This window comes from Schistocerca americana, chromosome 5, assembly GCF_021461395.2.
Source record: "Schistocerca americana isolate TAMUIC-IGC-003095 chromosome 5, iqSchAmer2.1, whole genome shotgun sequence".
Taxonomy (NCBI): Eukaryota; Metazoa; Arthropoda; class Insecta; order Orthoptera; family Acrididae; genus Schistocerca; species Schistocerca americana.
In genome coordinates this window covers 159,913,443-159,937,313 of record NC_060123.1, presented here as the reverse complement: position 1 = coordinate 159,937,313, position 23,871 = coordinate 159,913,443, and the positions used below count along the sequence as shown (strand labels likewise).

The 23,871-nt window shown below is 48.2% G+C and overlaps 1 protein-coding gene across 1 annotated transcript in view; it reads right to left on the bottom strand.

The window, feature by feature from the left end:
- The window catches only part of LOC124615682 (diacylglycerol O-acyltransferase 1), a 153,724-nt gene extending 137,539 nt beyond the window's left edge, over positions 1 to 16,185 (bottom strand). The window contains exon 1 of the mRNA XM_047143712.1: positions 16,022 to 16,185. Coding sequence (XP_046999668.1) covers positions 16,022 to 16,146 — 125 coding nt within the window. The 5' untranslated portion in view covers positions 16,147 to 16,185. The remainder of the gene's footprint in view (positions 1 to 16,021) is intronic.
- Positions 16,186 to 23,871: the final 7,686 nt, after the last annotated feature.

The following is a 23,871-nucleotide window of genomic DNA, read 5'->3' as shown; positions in this document are numbered from 1 at the left end:
GTCTTTGATGACTCTACGGCATTGCGCTTGGAGTCTTTTGTATTCAATACAATTCGCCAACGTAGGAAGGCGGCGAAAGGTGCGTAAAGCACGTCGTCGAGCACGGATAGCGTCCCTACAAGCCTCGTTCCACCAGGAGACGGAAACGCGACGTGAAGAAGAGGTAGTACGAGGAATGGAACTTTCGGCAGCATTGATGATAACAGCCGTGAGGTATTCGACCTGACTGTCACAACTGAGAAAATCGTGGTCCGAAAAGGTTGCCAGGGAGGAGTAAAATCCCCAGTCAGCTTTCGGTATGTTCCAGCGCGAAGGACGTGGGGATGGGGTGTTGTGCAGGAGACGAACGACACAGGGGAAGTGGTCGCTCGAATAGGTGTCAGAAAGGACATACCACTCGAACCGACGGGCAAGAGTGGTAGAACAGATCGAGAGGTCCAAGTGGGAGTAGGTATGAGTAGAGTCCGAAAGGAAAGTCGGGGCGCCGGTATTGAGGCAGACAAGATTGAGATGGTTGAAGACATCCGCCAAGAGTGAGCCTCTTTGACAGGATGCAGGAGAGCCCCAAAGGGGATGATGGGCATTGAAGTCGCCAAACAATAAAAACGGCGGGGGAAGCTGAACGATCAGGTGCATCATGTCAGCCCGACTAACAGCAGATGACGATGGAGTGTAGATGGTACAAACTGAAAAAGTAAAAGCAGAAAGAGTAATGCGGACAGCTATTGCTTGGAGTGGGGTGGTCAATGGGATGGGATGGTAATAGACATCGTCCCGAACGAGCAACATGACCCCACCATGAGCTGGGATACCGTCCACAGGGGTGAGGTCATACCGCTCCGAGGTATAGTGGGTAAAGGCAATACGGTCAGTCGGGCGCAACTTGGTTTCCTGGAGACCAAGGATGAGCGGACAGTGCAGGCAGAGGAGCAGTTGTAATTCCTCCCGATTAGATCGAATACCTCTTATGTTCCAATGAAACAACGCCATCGCTAGTCAAAAAGTTGGGGGAACGAGATGGGGGAAGAGCTGGTCACCTCGACGGCTGCGGAGGGGCAGGTTGCGAAGGAACAACGCTACAACCGACGGGAGGCGGATCCGGTTCCATCGAGTCGTCGCCAGCTGCGGCCACTGTCCCTGGTTGCGTAGGAGGGGCAGCATCATTTGCCGACGAGAGGCCAGCTGAGCGCCTGGCAGCAGAGCGTCCCGGCGAAACTGAGGATGGCCGGGAGCAGCGACTCACGGATAGAGCATCAGACGAAACGCGCCGGGGTGGAGAGGGGGATAGAGACTACTTCTTTGAGGCCTTCTTGGAAGGCTGAGGAGGCACCGGGACGGTGGGCTGGACCCGAAGAAGGTCCTCACACGCGGGGTCCGTTTTGGAAAGCCGGACCTCAGAAGCTGGGGTCCGGAACGTTTCCCTGATGGACGCTTGAGAAGAGGATTGCTTCTCAGGTGGCGGGGGGAGAGGAGGAGGAAGGGTGGCCCCTGGGGCAGAGGGGGCAGGGGCCACGGGGGAGGAGGATTTGGAAGGGAGGGATTTGGGAGGCGTAGGCAGATGGTTGGTTGGTTGTTTGAGGTTAAAGGGACCAAACAGCAAGGTCATCAGTCCCTTGTTTCAAATAGACTCCATTCTGCTAACGGGACATCTCAGTATAGTCAGAAAAATAAAACGGATAAAGGGGAAATGTAAAAGGGCAGTCACATTGTCATTAGTAAAAACAAATGAGGGAAGTTGGCAAGAGAACGAACCCAACACTATGCTGAAGCAGCATAGGCAAGACCACCTGTGACTTAAAAGGTACAACTGCTATAATGCAGAAAGTACGTATGGGAATAGAAAAACTAACCAAGCCTTAAAAAGAAGGGGTAAAAACAGAGTAAAAGGGAAAGAAAAGAGGATTCCGGTCAGGGAGGTGAATCGGGAATCTCTGAACACTGCCTACAGTGGGAGACACCCAAACACTCACCGCCCTGCCCCAACACCAGAGGGAGATTAAAAACTTTAAAACTGAGAATAAAAACCACTCTCCCGGAGGAAACCTAGAACCAGAGAGACCATCCGGGAATCGTCAGCCAACATCAAAGGTAAAGTGTGGGGGAGTCTGTACTTAGCACGCAGAGCCAAAAGAAGGGGGCATTCAACCAAAATGTGGGCCACTGACTGGAAGGCTCCACAACCACATAGCGGGGGTGGCTCATCACGCAAAAGGAAACCATGGGTCAGCCTGGTATGGCCAATGAGGAGACGACACAGTGTGGTCGAGTCCTTGCGGGAGAGGCTAAAGGAAGAACGCCATGGGCCTGGATTCACCTTAATGGCACGAAGTTTATTAGACAGGGGAGTAGCCTCCCAAGAATTGGCCCATGACTGTGCAAAGTGAGATTTGATGTGAAGCCGTCAATCCGCTGCAGGAGGGGTTACAGAAAACGGGGGGTAAGTAACTGCTCCCCCAGCCAAACGATCAGCGAGCTCATTACCCGGGATACCCACATGGCCCGGGACCCATAGGAAGTCAATGGAACAAGCAGCACGGTGAAGATCAGCGAGATGGTCATGGATGGCAGAGACCAAGGGATGGCGCGAAAAACACCGGTCAATAGCAAGAAGGCCACTCATCGAGTCCGTACATAACAAAACGCGGTTGTGTTGGGATTGTTTAATAAAGGTAAGGGCCCGGGAAATTGCCATCAATTCCGCAGTAAACACCCCACATGAGGGTGGCAGTAGATGATTTTCCGTTCCAACAAAGGACGTGAAGGCATACCCAACATGATCAGCAGATTTAGAGCCATCAGTGTAAAAAACAACAGCATCCCGAAACTCCCATAAAATTTGGCGGAAAAAGAAACGGAACACCACCGGGGGGATGGAATCTTTCGGACCGCGGCGGAGATCCATCCGAGTTCGAGGCCGAGGAACTAACCAAGGAGGGTTGGAGGGGAGGGAGCGAGGAAGACAGGACAAAGAAGGAAGCTGAAAATCACGGCAAAGAGACGCAAGGCGCAGCCCAACCGGCAAACCCGCCCGAGGGCGGGAGTCGGGTGGGCGACGTCCATGGTCTGAGAACAGGATAGGATAGGAAGGATGAGTGGGAGAGGAACGGATAGTGAGTGCATAAGACACCAGAAGCTGGGACCGCCGAACAGAAAGGGGGGGGGGATCCCAGCTTCAACCAGGAGACTATCAACAGGGCTAGTAGGGAAGGCACCGGTGGCCAAACGGATACCACGATGGTGGACTGGATCCAGCACGTGCAGCGTGGAAGGAGCAGCTGAACCATAAACTTGACAACCATAGTCCAAACGTGACAGAACTAGAGCACGATAAAGACGGAGGAGGAGGGAACGGTCCGCACCCCAGGAGGAGTGGGCAAGGAAGCGAAGGACATTGAGTTTACGGAAACAACCTACCTTCAGGAGTCTGATATGGGGCAGCCAAGTGAGCTTGTTGTCGAAAAGAAGACCTAGGAAACGAAACTGTGGAACCACAGGCAATCTTTGTGCAGCGAGATAGAGCTCTGGATCAGGGTGGACCATAGTACGGCGACAGAAGTGGACCACCCGCGATTTTAAAGGAGAGAATTGAAACCCGTGTGAGAGGGTCCATGCAGAGGCACGCCGTATAGCCACCTGGAGCTGCCGTTCTGCAGATGGCATCGAGGAGGAACTAACCCAAATGCAGAAATCATCCACATACAGGGCAGGGGCAACCAAGGGACCGACAGAGGCCACAACTCCATCGATAGCAATGAGGAAAAGAAGGACACTCAAGACAGAACCCTGTGGGATGCCCGTCTCCTGGGTCCGTGGAGAACTAAAAGCAGTACCAACTCGAACTCTGAATGACCGATGGATCAGGAACTGGCGGATAAAAATCGGGAGTGGGCCCCGAAGACCCCACTGATGAAGGGTTAGTAAGATGTGATGGCGCCAGGCCATGTCATAGGCCTTGCGAAGGTCAAAAAACACTGCAACCAAATGGCGGCGCTGGGAAAAAGCCTGCCGAACTGCGGATTCCAAGCGAAGCAAATGATCGATTGGAGATCGTCCCTCTCGAAAGCCACACTGGTAAGGGGACAATAGATCCCGAGATTCGAGGACCCAAGTGAGCCGACGGGCTACCAGCCGTTCAAGTAACTTACAACCAACATTGGTCAAACTAATTGGCCGATAGCTGTCAACAGATAGGGTGTTCTGACCAGGCTTAAGGACAGGAACCACAATGCTATCCCTCCACTGAGAAGGGAAGTCACCCTGGAGCCAGATACGGTTAAACACCCGAAGAAGATGGTGCCGTTGTGGAGCACTGAGATGTTGAAGCAGCTGGTTATGAATGGAATCTGGGCCAGGGGCCGTATCATGAGAAGAAGATAGAGCAGAAAGAAATTCCCATTCAGTGAAAGGTTCGTTGTAAGATTCTGACTCACAAGTGGTGAAACATAAGGTGACAGCTTCAGCCTGCTGTTTTTGATGAAGGAAAGCAGCTGGATAGGAGGCCGACGCTGATGCCACTGCAAAATGGGTCTCAAGATGTTCTGCGAGAACTAATGAGTCCGTACAAATGCCATCTGGGAGGTGAAGGCCTGGGAGGGTGGACTGCCGATGGCAACCTTGGAGAGAGCGAAGTGTAGCCCATACCCGTGACAGAGGGACAGTGGAACCAAGGGAAGAAACGAATCGTTCCCAACATATCCGCTTGCTCTGTATGATTAAATAACGGGCTTTAGCGCGAAGGCGCTTAAAGGTAGAAAGGCTGGCTACAGATGGGTGCCTCTTAAAGTGTTGCAAAGCTCGACGGCGATCACGGATGGCAATGGCAATGGCCGTACTCCACCACGGGACTTGCCGACGACGAAATTGTCCAGATGAGCGCGGGACAGCAAGGTTAGCAGCGCGAACAATCGCGTCAGACACGTCACGTAGGACGTCATCAATACAACCCGACAAAGAGGGAGAAAACTCGACCTGTGCAGTATATAGAGGCCAATCGGCGCGGTGGAAAGACCAACGAGGTAACCTGTCCATCGGGGAGCGGGAAGGGAGCGTGATAATCAACGGGAAATGGTCACTATCACAAAGGTCGTCGTGTGGCGACCAGTGTAATGAAGGGAGGAGAGAGGGAGAAGAAAGAAAGATCAATGGCAGAAAAGGTACCACGACCAGCACTGAAATGAGTAGGGGAGCCATCATTAAGAAGGCACAGGTCTGCAATAAATTGGTCTATAAGAAGACCTCGTCTAGATGGAAAGGCACTGCCCCACAAAGGATGATGAGCATTAAAATCCCCAAGGAGGAGGAAGGGAGGAGGAAGTTGCTGAAGAAGGGTGGTTAAGGCAGCAGGTGTAAGAGTCCTGTCAGGAGGGAGATAAAGATTGCATACTGTGACTGCAGAGTCTAAATGGACCCTAACAGCAACCGCTTCCAATGTAGTTTGGAGAGGAATCCACGCGCTAGCAATGTCTGTACGGACCAACGTACAAACGCCACCAGAAGCCCGCAAGGGTCTGACCCGATTTCGACAGAAAACACGGAACCCACGGAGGGTCGGTGAGTGAGCATCAGTAAAATGAGATTCCTGGAGAACCACACAAGCTGCTGAGTAGGACGAAAGAAGGGATTTCAATTCCGGAAGGTGACGATAGTAGCCATTACAATTCCATTGGAGAACCACAGAACGATGGTTTAAATGAGGGCTGAACACGCTAAATCCAGTCATACCGCCGGGTCCCCACCCGTCACCGACAAGGAGGGGGCGACATCCATAAACGACAGGTCAGAATCCGGTTGTGAAGCCGGGGAAGGGACCTCCGGTGACACCAGAGGCTCTTTGTCCCGGGACTTATGTTTCTTCTTCTTTTCAGGCTGAGATCGAGGAGGGCTGTGTGGCATAATGAAGCCAGCTGCAGCAAGATCAGGAACAGAAAGAGACCGGGCGACCTGGGGGCCGATAGACCGCGGCTCTCGCGGTCGCCGCGCTGCAGCAGACCTTTGACCTGGAAGGTGCCGGGAAGGGGCATCCCGGGAGAGGCGCCCTTGACCGGCAGACGCCGAAGGAGTGGGACACTTCTCCGGCTGGGGAGGGGGAGCGGCGCCCAGAGGAGAAGGTGTGGGAGCCGCAGGGGAGGGGGGAAGGAGAGGGGTCCGGGATGGGGGTAAGGAAGGGGGAGGAAGGGATGAAGAGGTAACCAAGGCGTAACTAGATGTCATGGACACAGGGTGCAATCGTGCATATTTCTTACGGGCCTCTGTGTAGCTTAAACAATCAAGAGACTTATACTCCTGTATCTTTTTTTCTTTCTTATAGACTGGGCGATCTGCTGAACGTGGAGAATGACTACCATGACAATTTACACATACAGGAGGGGGAACACAGGGACTCCCCTCATGGAGTGGACGTCCACAGTCACCACAGAGAGGGTCCTGGGTACAGCGAGAAGACATGTGGCCAAAACGCAAGCACTTAAAACACCGCATAGGAGGTGGGATGTACGGCTTCACATCACAGCGATAGACCATAATCTTAACTTTCTCAGGAAGGGTATCCCCTTCAAAGGCCAGGATAAAGGCACCAGTATCAATACGATTATCTTTAGGACCCTTCTGAACACGCCGAACAAAGTGAACACCCCGCCGTCCGAGATTGTCCCGAAGTTCCTCATCAGTTTGAAGGATGAGGTCTCTGTGAAAAATCACACCTTGTACCATATTTAGAGACTGGTGAGGGGTAATGGACACGGGAATTGTGCCAAGATGGGTACAGGCACGAAGGGCCGCAGATTGGGCAGCCGAAGCAGTTTTTATCAGTAACGAACCCGACCGCATCTTGCTCAGGGAGTCCACTTCGCCGAACTTGTCTTCAATGTGTTCCACAAAGAATAAAGGTTTGACACTGGTGAAAGTATCTCCATCAGTCCTGGTGCAAACTAGATAACGGGGGAAAGGTTTTGCCCCTAGACGACGGGCCTGACCCTCCTCCCAGGGGGTAGCCACGGAAGGGAAGGCCGAAGGGGCAAGAGAAGCAGCACTTGAGGAATCAGTACCACGCAAAGAGACGGCCGCAGAAGAGCGGCCAGAGTTTTGGACCCGTATGCGTTTCATCTGCATAGCGTCCGCCCTGATACCACCCACTCCGATCAGGGGCTCTCCTCACGGGCGCCACCCAGCCACAGCAAGGGCCGTCTGGCACGGCGGCCATTGCCGGGAGTTCCGATGCTCCAGGATGACGAGCAACCACTCCAAGGCATGCATGAGGAGGTCACAGCTCAGGTATCAGAAGTGTGATCCCTGTGTGTTCAGGGGGCTCAACCAAAAGGGTACATAGCGACCCCACCACACGGGCTGGCTACCGTGCTGGCTATGCACCCTAGCATCAGACAACGACGTAAAAGAAAAGGTGGAATGTACTAGTAGGGCACACGTCGGAGACACTAGGTAAGGTGCTCTTCCTCAAATGGCTCACACTACGGAAGAGAAATTTTGGAATGGAGGTCAAACCCCAGAGGGGGACCAAGGAATGCCAAAAGGAGGAGATGATTACGCAACAAAGCCGGAGTGTAAAACCAACAGAACCAGGAGGATAGTGGGGGCCAACATAAGCAAGGACACCAATAGAGGGAGAGGAGAGGGCGAGGGGAAAGGGGTATGGAGGGGAAAGGAGGGGAAGGGAAAGGAAATGCAGCCCGGGAGAGAAAGAAGGCTGCAATGGCTCGGGGCCCCGTGCTCGCCACGCACGTATCCACGAAAGAGTTGTGGACCCCCTGGGGGAGCGTAGGCAGAGCCCCCTGATGGGCAGAGGAGGTGGCGGGGGGACAGGATAGGGGTGAGGATACTGCGGAAGGAGTGGACACAACTGAGGCAAACGAAGTGGTCAGTGACACGGGATGAAGGCGGTCATACTTCTTCCTGGCCTCAGAATAAGAGAGCCGATCCAAAGTTTTGATTTCTTGTATCTTCTTCTCCTTCTGATAGGCGGGGCAGTCTGAGGATCTAGGCGAGTGGACGCCAGGACAATTAATGCACCAAGGTGGTGGGGTGCAAGTATGTTCCTCACGAAGAGGACGTCCACAATCGCCACAAAGGGGCTCAGCCTCACACCGGGATGACATGTGCCCAAAGTGCAAACACCTAAAACAGCGCATAGGAGGCGGGACGTAAGGTCGCACGTCGCACCGGTAGCACATCAGCTTTACCTTCTCCGGGAGAACGTCCCCCTCGAAGGCGAGGATAAAGGCCCCGGTGTCGATGCGACGGTCTTTGGGGCCGCGCTGGACTCGCCGGACGAAATGCACGCCGCGGCGCTCCAGGTGGGCTCTGAGCTCCTCATCAGATTGTAGCAGGAGGTCACGATGAAAAATAACCCCCTGCGTCCGATTTAGTGCCAGATGCGGGACAATGGACACTGGGATGTCCCCTAGGCGGTCGCACGCCTGGAGTGCCGCCGACTGTGTGGCAGAGGTGGTCTTGATAAGAACGGACCCTGATCGCATCTTGCTGAGAGCCTCGATTTCCCTGAAGACGTCCTCAATGTGCTGAACAAAGAACATGGGCTTGGAGGTGGCGAACGGCCCCCCATCGGTTCAAGAACAGACCAAATAGCGGGGGAAGTACTTCGCCCCAAGCTGGCGGGCCTGTCCCTCCTCCCATGGAGTGGCCAAGGGGGAAAGGGCAGGAGAACCAGAACTAGAAACGGTACCTTTTCTTTTGAAAGACTCAGCCGCAGAGCGACCTGATACGTGTTGACGTTTCATCTGCGAAACGTCCGCCCCGATACCACCCACTCTGACCAGGGGCTCTCCCCACGGGCGCCACCCAGCCGCAGCAAGGGCCACCTGGCAGGATGACCATTGCCGGGAGTCCTTGATGCCCCAAGGAGACGGGCATCTACTCCTTGGCCAACGTGGGGAGGATGCAGCTCAGGTATCGGCAGTACGATCCCTGTGTTGTCAGGTGGCTACAACCTAGAGGGTACACGACGACCCCACCACAACGGGCTGGCTACCGTGCTGGATTTCTGGTGCCATGGAAAGTCCATGATCGCTGGTGCAGATGGAGATGCACTATGGGCGTAACTTGGACAACCCATCAGGCGTTTAGGCCCAATTTGAGGAATAGTGGGTATGGTTACAACGCCGGTGCAATGCTGAGTGCCAAGGTCTTAGTGCACTTAGGACCAGTGGTACACCATGTAAGGTGTCCTTCCCCAAAAGGCTCGTACTTCTGTAGAATTTTGAAAAGTGGAGGTCAAACCCCAAGGGGGACCATCACATAGAAGGCCGAAATGGTTGAAACTCCTTTTAGTCGCCTCTTACGACAGGCAGGAATACCTCAGGCCTATTCTTACCCCGGACCCACAGGGGGGTCCAAGGAATAGAAAAGCAGCTGGAATCACTCAATAGAGGAAAGTCCACTGGACCTGACGGGATACCAATTCGATTCTACACAGAGTACGCGAAAGAACTTGCCCCCCTTCTAACAGCCGTGTACCGCAAGTCTCTAGAGGAACAGAGGGTTCCAAATGATTGGAAAAGAGCACAGATAGTACCAGTCTTCAAGAAGGGTCGTCGAGCAGATGCGCAAAACTATAGACCTATATCTCTGACTTCGATCTCTTGTAGAATTTTAGAACATGTTTTTTGCTCGAGTATCATGTCGTTTTTGGAAACCCAGAATCTACTATGTAGGAATCAACATGGATTCCGGAAACAGCGATCGTGTGAGACCCAACTCGCCTTATTTGTTCATGAGACCCAGAAGATATTAGATACAGGCTCCCAGGTAGATGCTATTTTTCTTGACTTCCGGAATGCGTTCGATACAGTTCCGCACTGTCGCCTGATAAAGTAAGAGCCTACGGAATATCAGACCAGCTGTGTGGCTGGATTGAAGAGTTTTTAGCAAACAGAACACAGCATGTTGTTATCAATGGAGAGACGTCTACAGACGTTAAAGTAACCTCTGGCGCGCCACAGCGGAGTGTTATGGGACCATTGCTTTTCACAATATATATAAATGACCTAGTAGATAGTGTCGGAAGTTCTATGCGGCTTTTCGCGGATGATGCTGTAGTATACAGAGAAGTTGCAGCATTAGAAAATTGTAGCGAAATGCAGGAAGATCTGCAGCGGATAGGCACTTGGTGCAGGGAGTGGCAACTGTCCCTTAACATAGACAAATGTAATGTATTGCGAATACATAGAAAGAAGGATCCTTTATTGTATGATTATATGATAGCGGAACAAACACTGGTAGCAGTTACTTCTGTAAAATATCTGGGAGTATGCATATGGAACGATTTGAAGTGGAATGATCATATAAAATTAATTGTTGGTAAGGCGGGTACCAGGTTGAGATTCATTGGGAGAGTCCTTAGAAAATGTAGTCCATCAACAAAGGAGGTGGCTTACGAAACACTCGTTCGACCTATACTTGAGTATTGCTCATCAGTGTGGGATCCGTACCAGGTCGGGTTGACGGAAGAGATAGAGAAGATCCAAAGAAGAGCGGCGCGTTTCGTTACCGGGTTATTTGGTAACCGTGATAGCGTTACGGAGATGTTTAATAAACTCAAGTGGCAGACTCTGCAAGAGAGGCGCTCTGCATCGCGGTGTAGCTTGCTCGCCAGGTTTCGAGAGGGTGCGTTTCTGGATGAGGTATCGAATATATTGCTTCCCCCTACTTATACCTCCCGAGGAGATCACGAATGTAAAATTAGAGAGATTAGAGCGCGCACGGAGGCTTTCAGACAGTCGTTCTTCCCGCGAACCATACGCGACTGGAACAGGAAAGGGAGGTAATGACAGTGGCACGTAAAGTGCCCTCCGCCACACACCGTTGGGTGGCTTGGGGAGTATAAATGTAGAATGTAGATGTATATGTAATACAAAACAGGACATAAATCATTTCTTTAAACTTATCTAACTAGGGGAGTAGACTAGGTTATCAGTTGAGGTCGATGACCTGTTTTGAGGTCAACGTTGGCAATGAACATTCAGCGTGCAGAAATCCCCAAATTTCTCTGGGTTATATTTTTTCAAACAACATTCGGTGTTTGACTTCATCATTGGTCATTTGTTGGAGGGTGACGGCTGATCTGCTGAAGTCTTCTTTCCGTAGCTTTGTGACTCTTGTCTTGCCAGTTGTGGCTTTAATTTTCAATACGATATTCGGGTCCACACTTGCCTTCTTAGCTTGGAAGAAAACATTCTAGGCAGTAGAGAATGCGTCCTCTTTGAGAAGGAATTCGCGCACAGTGTTCAACAGCTAGAAACACTTCCCCATTATCTTCAGATGTTTCTCGCACGTGCTTTATCAACAAGACCAATTACTAGCTGTGAAATAGTATTCCGGAAATTTGCTTGAGTAAATTTACAAAATGAACCTGACTTTGCAGTAGAATGCCTGCTTTTTTTTAAAACTCTGAAACTGTTTACGGGGTCAGAACTCTAAACCGGAACCCTGACTTCGTCGAGTCATTTTCTTAGGGCTGAGTTATACATCCGCTACTCAGAACCCGCCCTCACAGCTTCATTCATGTCGGTGTATCTACTTTCTGCTAGGAAATGTCAGAACATTGCACACTTCGCTGGGGAGTGAAAGATTCATTTTGAAAACAACCCCCTAGGCGACGGCTAAGCCATTTCTTCGCAGAATTCTTTCTTCCAAGACTGCTGGCCCGGCAAGATGTGCAGCAGAAATTCTGTGACGCTTGTTATGTACGAGGGAGAGATGTGAGGGTGGGTCGTGCCTTGGTAGTTTAGGTAAGAACACTGCTCAGGAAAAGTTCTGGATTTGAATCCTGGTCCGCACACAGTTTGGATCTGCTACAAAGTTTCAGAACTTCGCAAATTGATCTTTATCCCGTCACTAGAGACGGCGCACAAGGTGGAGTAGAGGATGGTAGAAGAAACTGGTCACTTTCCCTTACAGAAACTCTCAGCATTCTTCTCATTCGTTTTTGGGAATCAATTATGGATTTGAAATCCACACATTTGCGAGTCTCTTGCGTTAGCTACAGTCCCAACTCGGTACGAGGACAGAAGGAGACTGAACGAACTACCAAAAGGGGCCACAGACTGGAATCCTGTGCGCAGTTCCTCAGGTAAAATGCTAGAGATTACTACAAACGAAACAAATAATTCTTCGAAGGACTGCACTATTCTGCTAACGGAGATCTGACAGAATACGGTATAATCTGTATTTAAAACGAAAACACGTAGCGAAAGGCTGAATGATATATTTAATGGATACTACAACATTAACCACCGTACTGGAGCTCTTTTTGTTACGTGTCTCCAACACAGATTCTTTTACTGGACACCTTCTGAAACAAAACTGCTATAGACTGTATGTGGCTTTTAGATTGTTAGGGACTGTATACTGCCAACTTTTATCTGATGGTCATGTCGCCGCTTTGAAGTGACTTAGATGGACAGTAACTGCCGTATGAGGACTAAGAACACATTCTGTATAATTTGGACGACGCTCACGTCAAAGTTATTGTGATGGAACTCATACCTACTGTTTTGAACACAGGAGCAAATTGGAAACAATATACGTTGTTAAACGTGTGCTTTTGCTACACGCGGCTCTCCGTAAGGCAGACGCTAGGCCAAATGGTTCAAAGTTTGTCGCATATTATCGATAACTGTCAGTGGCACAAGATTAGAAATTACTTCCAGTGCTACAACAGTTTTCCATTACACTACTGTTTTTGCATCCTGAGTACTCAGACATGTTTAATGCGTTTTATCAATTATGACTTGGAAAATAATTACAAAATTTTTATTTTCGGCGTTTCATGTCGAACGAGCGTTGATCAGAACAAGGCTTCGTTTGCTTGTTTGGGAGCCGACTATCACCGACGGCCCGGTATCGCAGTTTTGTTCAAAAATGGTTCAAATGGCTCTGAGCACTATGGGACTTAACATCTGTGGTCATCAGTCCCCTAGAACCTAAGGACATCACACACATCCATGCCCGAGGCAGGATTCGAACCTGCGACCGTAGCAGTCGCGCGGTTCCGGACTGAGCGCCTTAACCGCGAGACGACCGCGGCCGGCTCGCAGTTTTGTTCTCATTGCTTTTGATTATTCCTTAAACACTGGAGCTGTAAAAGAAAAACCTATAAAACTGTACGAATTTATCTGTTTTAGTAAACAGTTCCATATTGTGCCTAGCACTGAAAGATTTTGTAACACAAGTTCTGACTTTAAACAAGAGTGTAACAATATTATCTGATTTACAACAGTGCAGGAGATAATCATTTTAACAGTGGAGATTAATAATTTCGTCGTTTGAATAAGTTTATTTGCCAACGTGTTCTTATCTCAACTAAGTTTAAAAACGACAATAAATGGTCTTAGGACAGCATTTTTCAATTTACGAAATATTTCATTAGCAAAGATTGTATTGCGGTACTAGTCGTCTAACATGAAAGATTTACCGCCAAGAATGGTAATTTTGTGGAAAACTTAGTTTATTCACAAATGAGAACGGAAACTTAGATATCTTAGTACAACATATATAAGTAACAACAATTTAATTAATAGATTTCTGAATTTCAGAATTCTCTGTAGCTTCTAGTTAAGTATTCTGTTTAGCGCTATAGCGACGTGGCACACAAAGTGTTACGCATAAAAGAGTAAAAGAATCCATCGTGGATACGATGCGCTGATGCTTTCTCAGGCCGGGAAGAAACCGTTTCCGACGTGACCTGTCAAATCGCCGGTCAAATTCCTGCAGATAAGATTAAACCGGTCGCCACACTGTGTACCGAAGGACTTTGATCCGTGAGACAACCAGTTCGCAGAAAAACACTCCACTCTGCTTGTCACTAGGCATGTGGGCCGCACTACAAAGTGGTACGGGACTGTCGCCGGTGACTACATCGGGTTCCGTCCCTTACTGGGAACTCCAGAGTTGCGGTGCAGTTTCTGTGCCAAGGCAAGATGAATCATTTCCGACGGACAAACAACAAGACAAGATAAGCTACGGGAGTGTTAATGTAACGAAAGTATGTTCAAGCTGTCCTGCACTGGTGAGGCCCAAAACTTGTTGGCCGAGTCAAAGCAACTCTCTTCCAAATATTGGAAGGCTTGGTTATAAATTATTAGCCATTTTACGTAGGAATCAGAGGATATGTCGTTCTTGCATGTGTTTGCAAGACCTAATTTGTGAGGGGGACGGGGGTAGAGAAAAATTGCTCAATGGCAAATTCATGGCAATTTAAAGTGCCGTTCACGTTTGCGAAGGATATGTACGTGCTGATACTTCCGTGTTACGCTGTGGTTACGAAGGAAGGAGGCAACACTGGGTCGTCATTAGCCCTAGATTACTAAATCCTCGTAAAATCTGCGGCTGCAGTAGGGCATAAAACAAGACATACTTTATTTGGGAAATACGGAAGCGTCCGATCCCACCCGTCTGCTTTGACCCATGACGTCACAAATATCGCGGAAACAAAAACAAACACACAGACTTTCCACAAGAAGCCTAATGACACTAACGGGACAAGCGCGGGAAATGGGGTGTTTTGGGTGTGGGGGGGGGGGGGGGCAAACTAAATATAAACAAATTTAGACGCCTTGCGTAGCTACAACGTGTAAGTGAAGACAGCCATGCATGAATACCCACCTCCCCAGGGGTCGTAACCCCTGCAACCCATAGAAGATAAAGATGCTTCAGTAGCTGATTAGTGTGTCTTTTTTAAAAAATCTCACGGGATAGAACGAACAGATCAGAAAAGTAAATAAAATAAGATAAAACAGAACTGGAGACAGCCACACTCAAACCAAACTCCGCGCCGTCATGACGTCACACACGACAACACCCTTACGTCACGGGTCAAAGCCGACGCGTTGGATCGGACGCTTCTGTCGACCTTTTATTTGGTATGTAACATACAATTGGAGATCTATTCTTGGAAGAACATTATAATGTCCGAAGATGGCCTTTTAAGCCGAAAGCCGGTTAAAACAATAAAAGTAATACTGTAGAACAAAAGCAAACTAGTGCATTTCATTTATCATAACCTATAAATTATGCCTTCCTTTCAAATAAAATGTCGAGCAATAAACTTGAGTATCGTTTAGTAGCAATTTAACATTTCTTCCCCTCCTCCCCCCATTTCAGTGTTCCAGGGTTAAGGACTTCGCATTAGCTTAGTTGGGCAAGACAGGGAGAGAAAAATCAGTCAATCTTGTTACAGAAAGCATCTGTGAATTTGGTTTAAGTACTGAAAAACATGCGAAAGCTAGATAAACGAACGGATGGATGAAAGTACGTATAAGAATTTGAACTCCAGACGCTAAGAATCCAATTGTAAAATTGTGGTTGGACTACAACATAAACACACTTAGCCTAGTGTGTTTATGTTGTAGTTTAACGGAAATAGTAATAGTAAATAGCTATTACGAGCAAGAAAAATTTAGATGGCAACAATATTTTCATCTGTCAATTTTTTTTACCGCATAGAAATTCTTTCCCCAATTGTATTTGTAAGAATTCATTAAATCGGCAACATATACACCAGTAACAGTCTCGCTAGCCTGTCTTTCACTGACAATATTTATTGCGCAGAAGTTGCCCCCCAATGATCTGTTTTGAAACAGAACGATGGTTCGTCAGTATTGCGGCAACGAACCGTAGAAACCAGGTCACCTCCTAGCAAGCGATAAGTTCAGAGGAAAGTTTTGGCCGTGAAAGAGGTATTTGGAACGCCCCCTCAGGAAGGAAGATTAGGGCTTAACGTTCGGTCAACAGCGATGTGGCTAAGAGACGGTACGGAACTGGACATCACAATGGTTGCAGATGTTTACAGTCAATCAGGAGAGATCCAGCACTAATTAACGGCTCTCTTAGCACGGACGTAATATGCAATGGTACGTGCTCGGATTAGTTCATCTCCGCACGTGACTGCGCGGCGTGAAAGTGTAGCTGCCGCGCAGCGTCGTCGGCGCACGCGGTCAGCTGTATTGTAAACAGCCGCTGCTAGGCTGGAGAGTGGCGTAGCGACACTTACGGCCTGTCGGGCTGCGACTTCCTGGCCTTGGCCTCCTCGTGCTGGATCTCCTCGGCCCTGGTGACGCTCTTGGTGCGCCTGTAGCGCACGCGCGTCGCTGCCTCGCCCGTCGCCGTCGTCGCCATAGCTAGCCTAGCACTGTAGCGCCCGCCGCTGCTGCTCGGCCTCACTGGTCTCCCTAGCAGGCGGCTGCCGCGCCTGCCACAGCCGTATCAACAGCGCCCCCCACCACCTGTCCTCCCGCTTCCTCCCCTCCGCTCCCCCCCTTCAACGTCCCACTAGCCGGCAGACAGCACACTTTTCCCCGCGAAGGCGGCCTGACGCAACGGCCACGCAACACAAACATACGTGGCCCGGCCAACGTTGCACCCGCGGGCGCTTTACGTTATCCAGAAGCTAGCTTCCGTTCACCACGTTATCGGAAAACGGTTGAATACACTTGTTGGTTGTTGCTATAGGGACCCTACACACCCACCAACGGACCGGCTGTCGTACCGACAAATTGGACGTTTGTAGGCGTTTCGACAGACCGACCGACGAACTTCCCATGTCGGCCAGCTTCGGTTCACAACGTTATCGGAAAACCCGACAGTGCCCCCTCCACCACCCAAGACCTTCCATTCTTTACGAAAAATTGGACCGTGTGAAGCGCTGTCGTCCCAACAGCCCGACAGAAGTTCGTCTTTCGTCACTGCGAGAGGGATTAAATGCTGTTCTAATATGAAGGGCTTATTTCAATAGTAGTAAAGTCCATTTTTGTTCATTCTGAAATAGCGTGTCCTAAAGTTAAATAAACGCTGATAAATCTGCAGTTGAGATGCCAGAAATAATCACGTATATATACTTGAAAAATCTGCAGTTGAGATACCAGAAACATCAATTGCAGATTTTTCAGCGCTCATTTAACTTTAGGACTCTGTATCTCAGAATGAACAAAAATGGACTTGTACTACTATTGAAATAAGCCCTTCATATACATAAGAAGATACGAGGCGGACGAACCTTTAATTTCTGGAGAAATTTAAAGGCTGCAAATGTTTGTGGGACACGTCGTACGAGAAATATAGCAATGTAGGTGCAAGAAATGAAGCACTTTTTTTTTTTTTTTTTTTTTGAACGAATCTGTAATGGTTTCGTGTGGGACAGAAAGAGAATAAAAGTCCGTCGCCCTTTCGTATTCCTGTTTTTAGGTTTTATTTCCGATACTTTAATATACTTTTAAACGTAAAAACCGAAATATCAACATTTAATGGACATTAATTCATTAAGCACACTTGCTTCATTAGTATAGGTGTTAAAAGAAGTCCAGTCTATACCTGCTTCATTAGTAAGGCGTTAAAAGAAGTCCAGTCTATACCTGCTTCATTAGTAAGGTGTTAAAAGAAGTCCAGTCTATATCCAAGCCCTCTGCTTCGAAGAGCAAAGTGAGGCTTTTTTATTACAGTTCTAACAGTTGCTAAATGATTCATTTCTTAACCGTCTGTTGTTTATTTATTAGATAATGTGCGCCATCACCATGTCTAGTCTTTCTTTTCCGAATTTGAAATGAGTTTCTTAAGGCTTTGTTACCTCTAAAACAGCGAAGATAAATGCACGTTTCTGTTCCTGTATGAAACCAACATAAACACTTAACTTCAGACAAACAAATTACAACAGGGCGACACTGTAATAACTGGATGCAATCGGTTGGGACGTAGGCTGCCACAAAATTGATTGGTCGGTCGGTCGCTCGTTCGGCTGATAAGTTGGAGCGAGGTAGGGGCCTTATGCCATCCACCATGAATTCTGAAACATGAGGTGCTGTGTGACAGACAACTCGTGTTTTTTTCATATGACGACATGAAAGCCGTACATCAAAGCAGTGGTCATGTAGGTACAGTATTTATTGAATTTTGAAAAGCTTTTTTTATTCGGTATCACAGTAGCACTTAATAACGAAAATGCGATAATACGCGGTATCAAACGAAATTTGTGACTGCATAGAGGTTTCTTGGCAGCGGGGACGCAGATGAAGTGAATTTAACCGTAGCCCAGGAAAGTATGGTTGTGTTGTTCATTAATGACCTAGCCTAAAATGATAATAGTAACCGAAGACATTACGCAGCTGATGCAATTATTTGTAATGAGGTACCATCTGAGAAAATCTGCACGAATATTCAGTCAGATAAGATGTCAAAGAGGTGCAAAAGCAGAGCAACTTTATCCAAATTTATAGAAAACTAAAATTGTGCACTTCACAAAACAAAACACTTGCAGTATCCCACGCTTTAAATATCAGTGAGTCACAGCTGGAAACTATTGAGTCATATAAATAACTTGGGGAAACAATTTGTAGGGATATGAAATGGAACTATAACATAGGCTCAGTAGTAGATACATCAGATGGCAGACTTCGATTTATTAGTAAGATACGGTTACTGGGAAAGTGCAAACACTCTAAAAGGAGATACGTACGAAACATCGCACGACCGTGGTTAGCACACTGGACTCGCATTCGGAAGGACGACGGTTCAATCCCGCGTGCCGGCCATCCTGATTTAGGTTTCCCGTGATTTCCCTAAATCGCTCCAGGCAAATGCCGGGATGGTTACTTTGAAAGTTCACGGCCGACTTCCTTCCCCGTCCTTCCCTAATACGATTAGACCGATGACCTCGCTGTCTGGTCTCCTCCTCCACAACAACCCAACCAACCTATCGCACTACCCCTCCTCGAACATTACCCAAAGTGAGATAGTACGGCTATTGTTCTCTACTCACATAGCCTAAATGATCTGGCGGACAAGGTGGCGCTGGCCGCTGTGGTCGAGCAGTTCTAGGCTATTCAGTCCGGAACCGCGCTGCTGCTACGATCGCAGGTTCGAATCCTGCCTCGAGCATGGATGTGTGCGATGTCCTTAGGTTAGTTAGGTTTAAGTAGTTGTAAGTCTAGGGGACTGATGACCTCAGATGTTAAGTCTCATAGTGCTTAGAGCCATTTGAACCATTTAAGGTGGCCAGCAATCTGCTGCTGTTTGCTAATGATGCTGTGGTGAATGGGAAGGTGTTAAAGTTGATGATAAAAGATGACTTAGACGAAACATCTAGTTGGTGTGGTGGATGGAAGCTCGCTCTAAATGTAGAAAAATTAAAATCAGTGCCGGGAAAAACATCGGATACAACATTAGTAGTATCCTGCATATGCCCAAGCCGTGTAAATATTAGGATGTAACGTTGCAAAGCGATATGAAATGAAACGAGCATGTGAGGATTGTGGTACAGAAGGCGACTGGTCGATTTCGGTTTATAGGGAGAATTTTGGGAAAGTGTGGTTCATCAGTAAAGGAAATTGCATATACAGGTGATACAGAAAAATGGGAATATTTCCACAATCCAATAAAACTAGAAGTGATGAAGGAAAGAAATTGCATTCATAGTAACTGAAACCTTAACAACTTGATGGCATTTATCATTTTTTTTTAAATACGTCCTTTATAGCCGTGTAGACTTTGCTCTTGAGGTAGCCCCACAAGAAAAAATCACAAACGGATAAATTTGGCGATCTAGGGGGCCAGAGAATGTTACCGAATCGTGAGATCACACGGTTGCCAAACAATTCTCGTAGATACGCTATTGATTGCCGTGCAGTGTGTGATATCGCTCCGTCCTGTTGAAACCAGGCTTCTTGGACGTTTGGAAAGTTGTTCAATGCAGGTGTAAAGAAAGTTCGTAACATCTCCAAGTAACGATCAGCATTGACAGTTTTTGTTTTTCCCTGTTCATTTACGGAAAAAATACGGTCCGATAATCCCATGTGATGAAACACCACTCCATACTGTCACTTTAATAGCGTGTAAAAGGCGCTCATGAACGTCATTCGGATTTGTCTTTGCCCAGTAACGAATCAAATGTTCAAATGTGTGTGAATTCTTAAGGAATCAAACTGCAGAGGTCATCGGTCCCTAGACTTACACACTACTTAAACTAACTTATGCTAAGAACAACACACACACCCATGCCAGAGGGAGGACTCGAACCTCCGGCGGGAGCGGCCGCGCAGCCCGTGCAAGGCGTCCTAAACCGCCCCACTCCGCGCGGCTGCCCAGTAACGGTAGTTCTGTTTATTCACATAACCTGCGAGATGAAAATGTGACTCATCTGACATCCACAATTTGTTTAGAAATTCATCGTCATTGTTTATTTTTGTTATCATTTGTTGACGGAATCCTAATCGTAACTCGCGCACATCATCATTGTGTCCCATTTGTTGACGGAATCCTAATCGTAACTCGCGTACATCATCATTGTGTCCGCCCAGGTAGCTGAGTGGTCAGCGTGACAAACTGTCAATCCTAAGGGCCCGGGTTCGATTCCCGGCTGGGTCGGAAATTTTCTCTGCCCAGGGACTGGGTGTTGTGTTGTCCTAATCATCATCATTTCATCCCCATCGACGCGCAGGTCGCCGAAGTGGCGTCAAATCGAAAGACCTGCACCAGGCGAACGGTCTACCCGACGGGAGGCCCTAGCCACACGACATTTCCATTTCCATCATCATTGTTCGCTGGAGAAGGCACACTTCTTGGTCGTTCTGTTGGTTTATTCTTGAGGGCAGATCCAGTCTCTTCAAAGTTATTAATCTAAAATTCTAGCGCGTGTTTCGACGGAACGGCATCATGACGTCCTAAATTATAAAAACATCGAAACTCCCTCGGCGCCGCTACCAAACTATCACAATTTTTACAAAACGTTTTTATGGCTAACGCACGATGTTGTCCGTTCAAATGATTCAAGATTACTGATATGGCGGACTGTTTACTCACTGTCACGAACCCGCATTGCTGCCACCTGCCCATGGCTGCCATTACTCATTTCAAACATTCCCATTGTTCTGTGTCACCCTGTAGGACCATGGTGCGACCTATTCTTGAGTACTGGTATAGTGTTTGGTATCCGCACAAGGTCGGATTAAGGGAAGACAATGAAGCAATGCAAAGACGGGCTGCCAAATTTGTTACCGGTAGGTTCGAAGAACACGCTACTATTACGGAGATGCAACTCAAATGGGAATCCAGGAAGGGAAGGTGATGCTCTTTTCAGGGAACAGTATTGAGAACATTTAGAGAACTGGGATTTCAGCTGATTGTTCAAATGTTCAAATGTGTGTGAAATCTTATGGGACTTAACTGCTAAGGCCATCAGTCCCTAAGCTTACAGACTACTTAACCTAAATTATCCTAAGGACAAACACACACACCCATGCCCAAAGGAGGACTCGAACCTCCGCCGGGACCATCCGCACAGTCCATGACTGCAGCGCCTAGACCGCTCGGCTAATCCCGCGCAGCTTAAGCTGATTACGGAATGATTTTGCTGGCGCCAACATACATTCAACGTAAGGGCCACGAAGATAAGATACGATAAATTAGAGCTCATGCGGAGGCATACAGACTGTCTTTTTCTCTCACACTCTTTTTGCCTATTGAACGGAAATGGAAATGACTAGTAGTGGTGGAGAGTACCCTCCGCTACGCACCTTATGGTAGCTTGCCGATTATGTACGTAGATGTAGATGCAGTTGTGTGATACCCATACAAAGTAATATTAAAGGGACATATTGAACGTATACAACGGAGGGCACCATAATGGCCACAGGCTTGTTAGATGCAAGGGACAGCATCATGAAGATGCTGATAAATCTGATTTGGTGGACGCTTGAAGATATACTCCAAACTATACTGCATAGTTTCAAGAAGCAGAATTAAGTGGAGAATCTAGGAATATACTACAACACCTTAGGTATCACTCCTATAGGGTGGCGCAGATAAGATTAGGCTAACTACAGCGCGCACAAACACATTTAAGTATCAGTCCTCCCGCGCTTCTTACGCGAATTGACTTTGAAGAAACCCTAATAATGGGGTACGCCCTACGACATTCACTTCAGAATGGTCTGCAGCGCCTATGAGGTGTCGATCGTTGTCCACTTGCCAACTCATGTGGTTTTCGAAGGTCAAATGAACACTGATTTCGCGAACTCCTGTCGACCGCTACGGTCGCAGGTTCGAATTCTGCCTCGGGCGTGGATGTGTGTGCTGTCCTTAGGTTAGTTAGGTTCAAGTAGTTCTAAGTTCTAGGGGACTGACGACCTCAGATGTTAAGTCCCATAGTGCTCAGAGCCATTTGAACAGTTCTCACCTCTTCCCAGGAACTGGCGCCGAGTTTGAATTCTGCCAGTAAAGGAAGGTCACTTGCACTTTCGCTATGTGTTGGGCTATGCAGCTTGTGGTGAATGCAGTGCTGCCGTCATCTTGAATAACGGTATTTGCGTCGTGACATGACGTCAGGAGAGCGCCCTCTGGTGTCACCAATATGGGCTAACCAGTTGGAGGCCAGACTCAGTGGCGAACACACCTGCCTGAAATTCGTTAACTAATAAAGACAAATCTGTTTTTCCCACCATTATCGTAGGTGTGCCGCATTATCATGTTGGAATTTGAACTTCGCGCTATTTTTATTGGGGAGGGGTTAGGTTAGTGGATGTAGACCAAGTGTACAACCTTACACCACGTGGTGGATACACTGGGTGCAGCCATTTTGATTGACGTCATGGTCGCCATCTTGGATGACGTCATGATGGTGCTCTCTGGTGGCGATGATATCAACTAAGCCAGTTGGGCTCAAGAGCTCGTGGCGAACACATATGCTTGAAATTGGTTAAATAATAAAGACAAGCCCCTTTTTCCAGCCATTTTTCTTGGTGTGACGCATTATCCTGTTGGAATTTGAACTTCCCGTCATTTTTCTGGGTGAGGGGGGCGTGACACTTTCCCGCCAAAATTCAAACTTCCCGCAAAAATCCGCTATCTTGTATGACTTCATTGCCTCCATCTTGTATGACGTCATCGCCGCCATCTTGGATTACGTCATCGCCACCACCTTGGATAACGGTACTTTGCGGCAGAACTAGCCTTGTTCCAATACTGACCAGGAGGCCAGCTAGGACCCCGACGAAACAAATGTCTGCTAATAACTCTTTCTGGCATGAAGATTGTGTAAATGTGCTCTAAGGTTCAGCTGGCTGTGTGGCCTGTTGCTCCATCCTGTTGCTTTTCCTTCTTTGTTATTGCTTCCACTAAACTCCAGTCGCATCCACTTTTATTTGGTTCAAATGGTTCAAATGGCTCTGAGCACTATGGGACTTAACATCTGAGGTCATCAGTCCCCTAGAACTTAGAACTACTTAAACCTAACTAACCTAAGGACACCACACACATCCATGCCTGAGGTAGGATTCGAACCTGCGACCGTAGTGGTCGCGCGGTTCCAGACTGAAGCGCCTAGAACCGCTCGGCCACCCCGGCCGGCTTTTATTTGGCCCACCCTGTATTTCGAGGGGCGTTCAGTAAGTAATGCAACATTTTTCTCTGTCAATTTCGGCAAAAAATGCGGAATATGTTGTGGAACATCGTAGAATATTCCCACTTTAGCACCTGTAGTTTTATGAATTTCCGATAGGTGGCGGCGCTATAAGTAGCTACAAAACGGAGCATCGAAGGTGTTCATAGGCTCTTGTGGAATACCTATGGAGACCTGGCAGTGAATAAAACCACAGTGAGTCGTTGGGCAAGGCGTCTGTAAGAATGGTAAAAAGGACGCTGCACAACTGGACATCTCCGTTGGTAGTGGGGTCCCCAAAGGTGTGTGCCCACTAGGGTCCTCTTCGTCTAACAGAAGATCATAAAGAGCACAAAGGACCATCTGTGTGGAATTGCTTGTGCGTTACGAAGCTGATGGTGATAATTATTTGTCGAACATGTGCTCGTCATTTCGAACCGGAAACAAAACGGCAAACCATGGAGGCGCGACACATCACT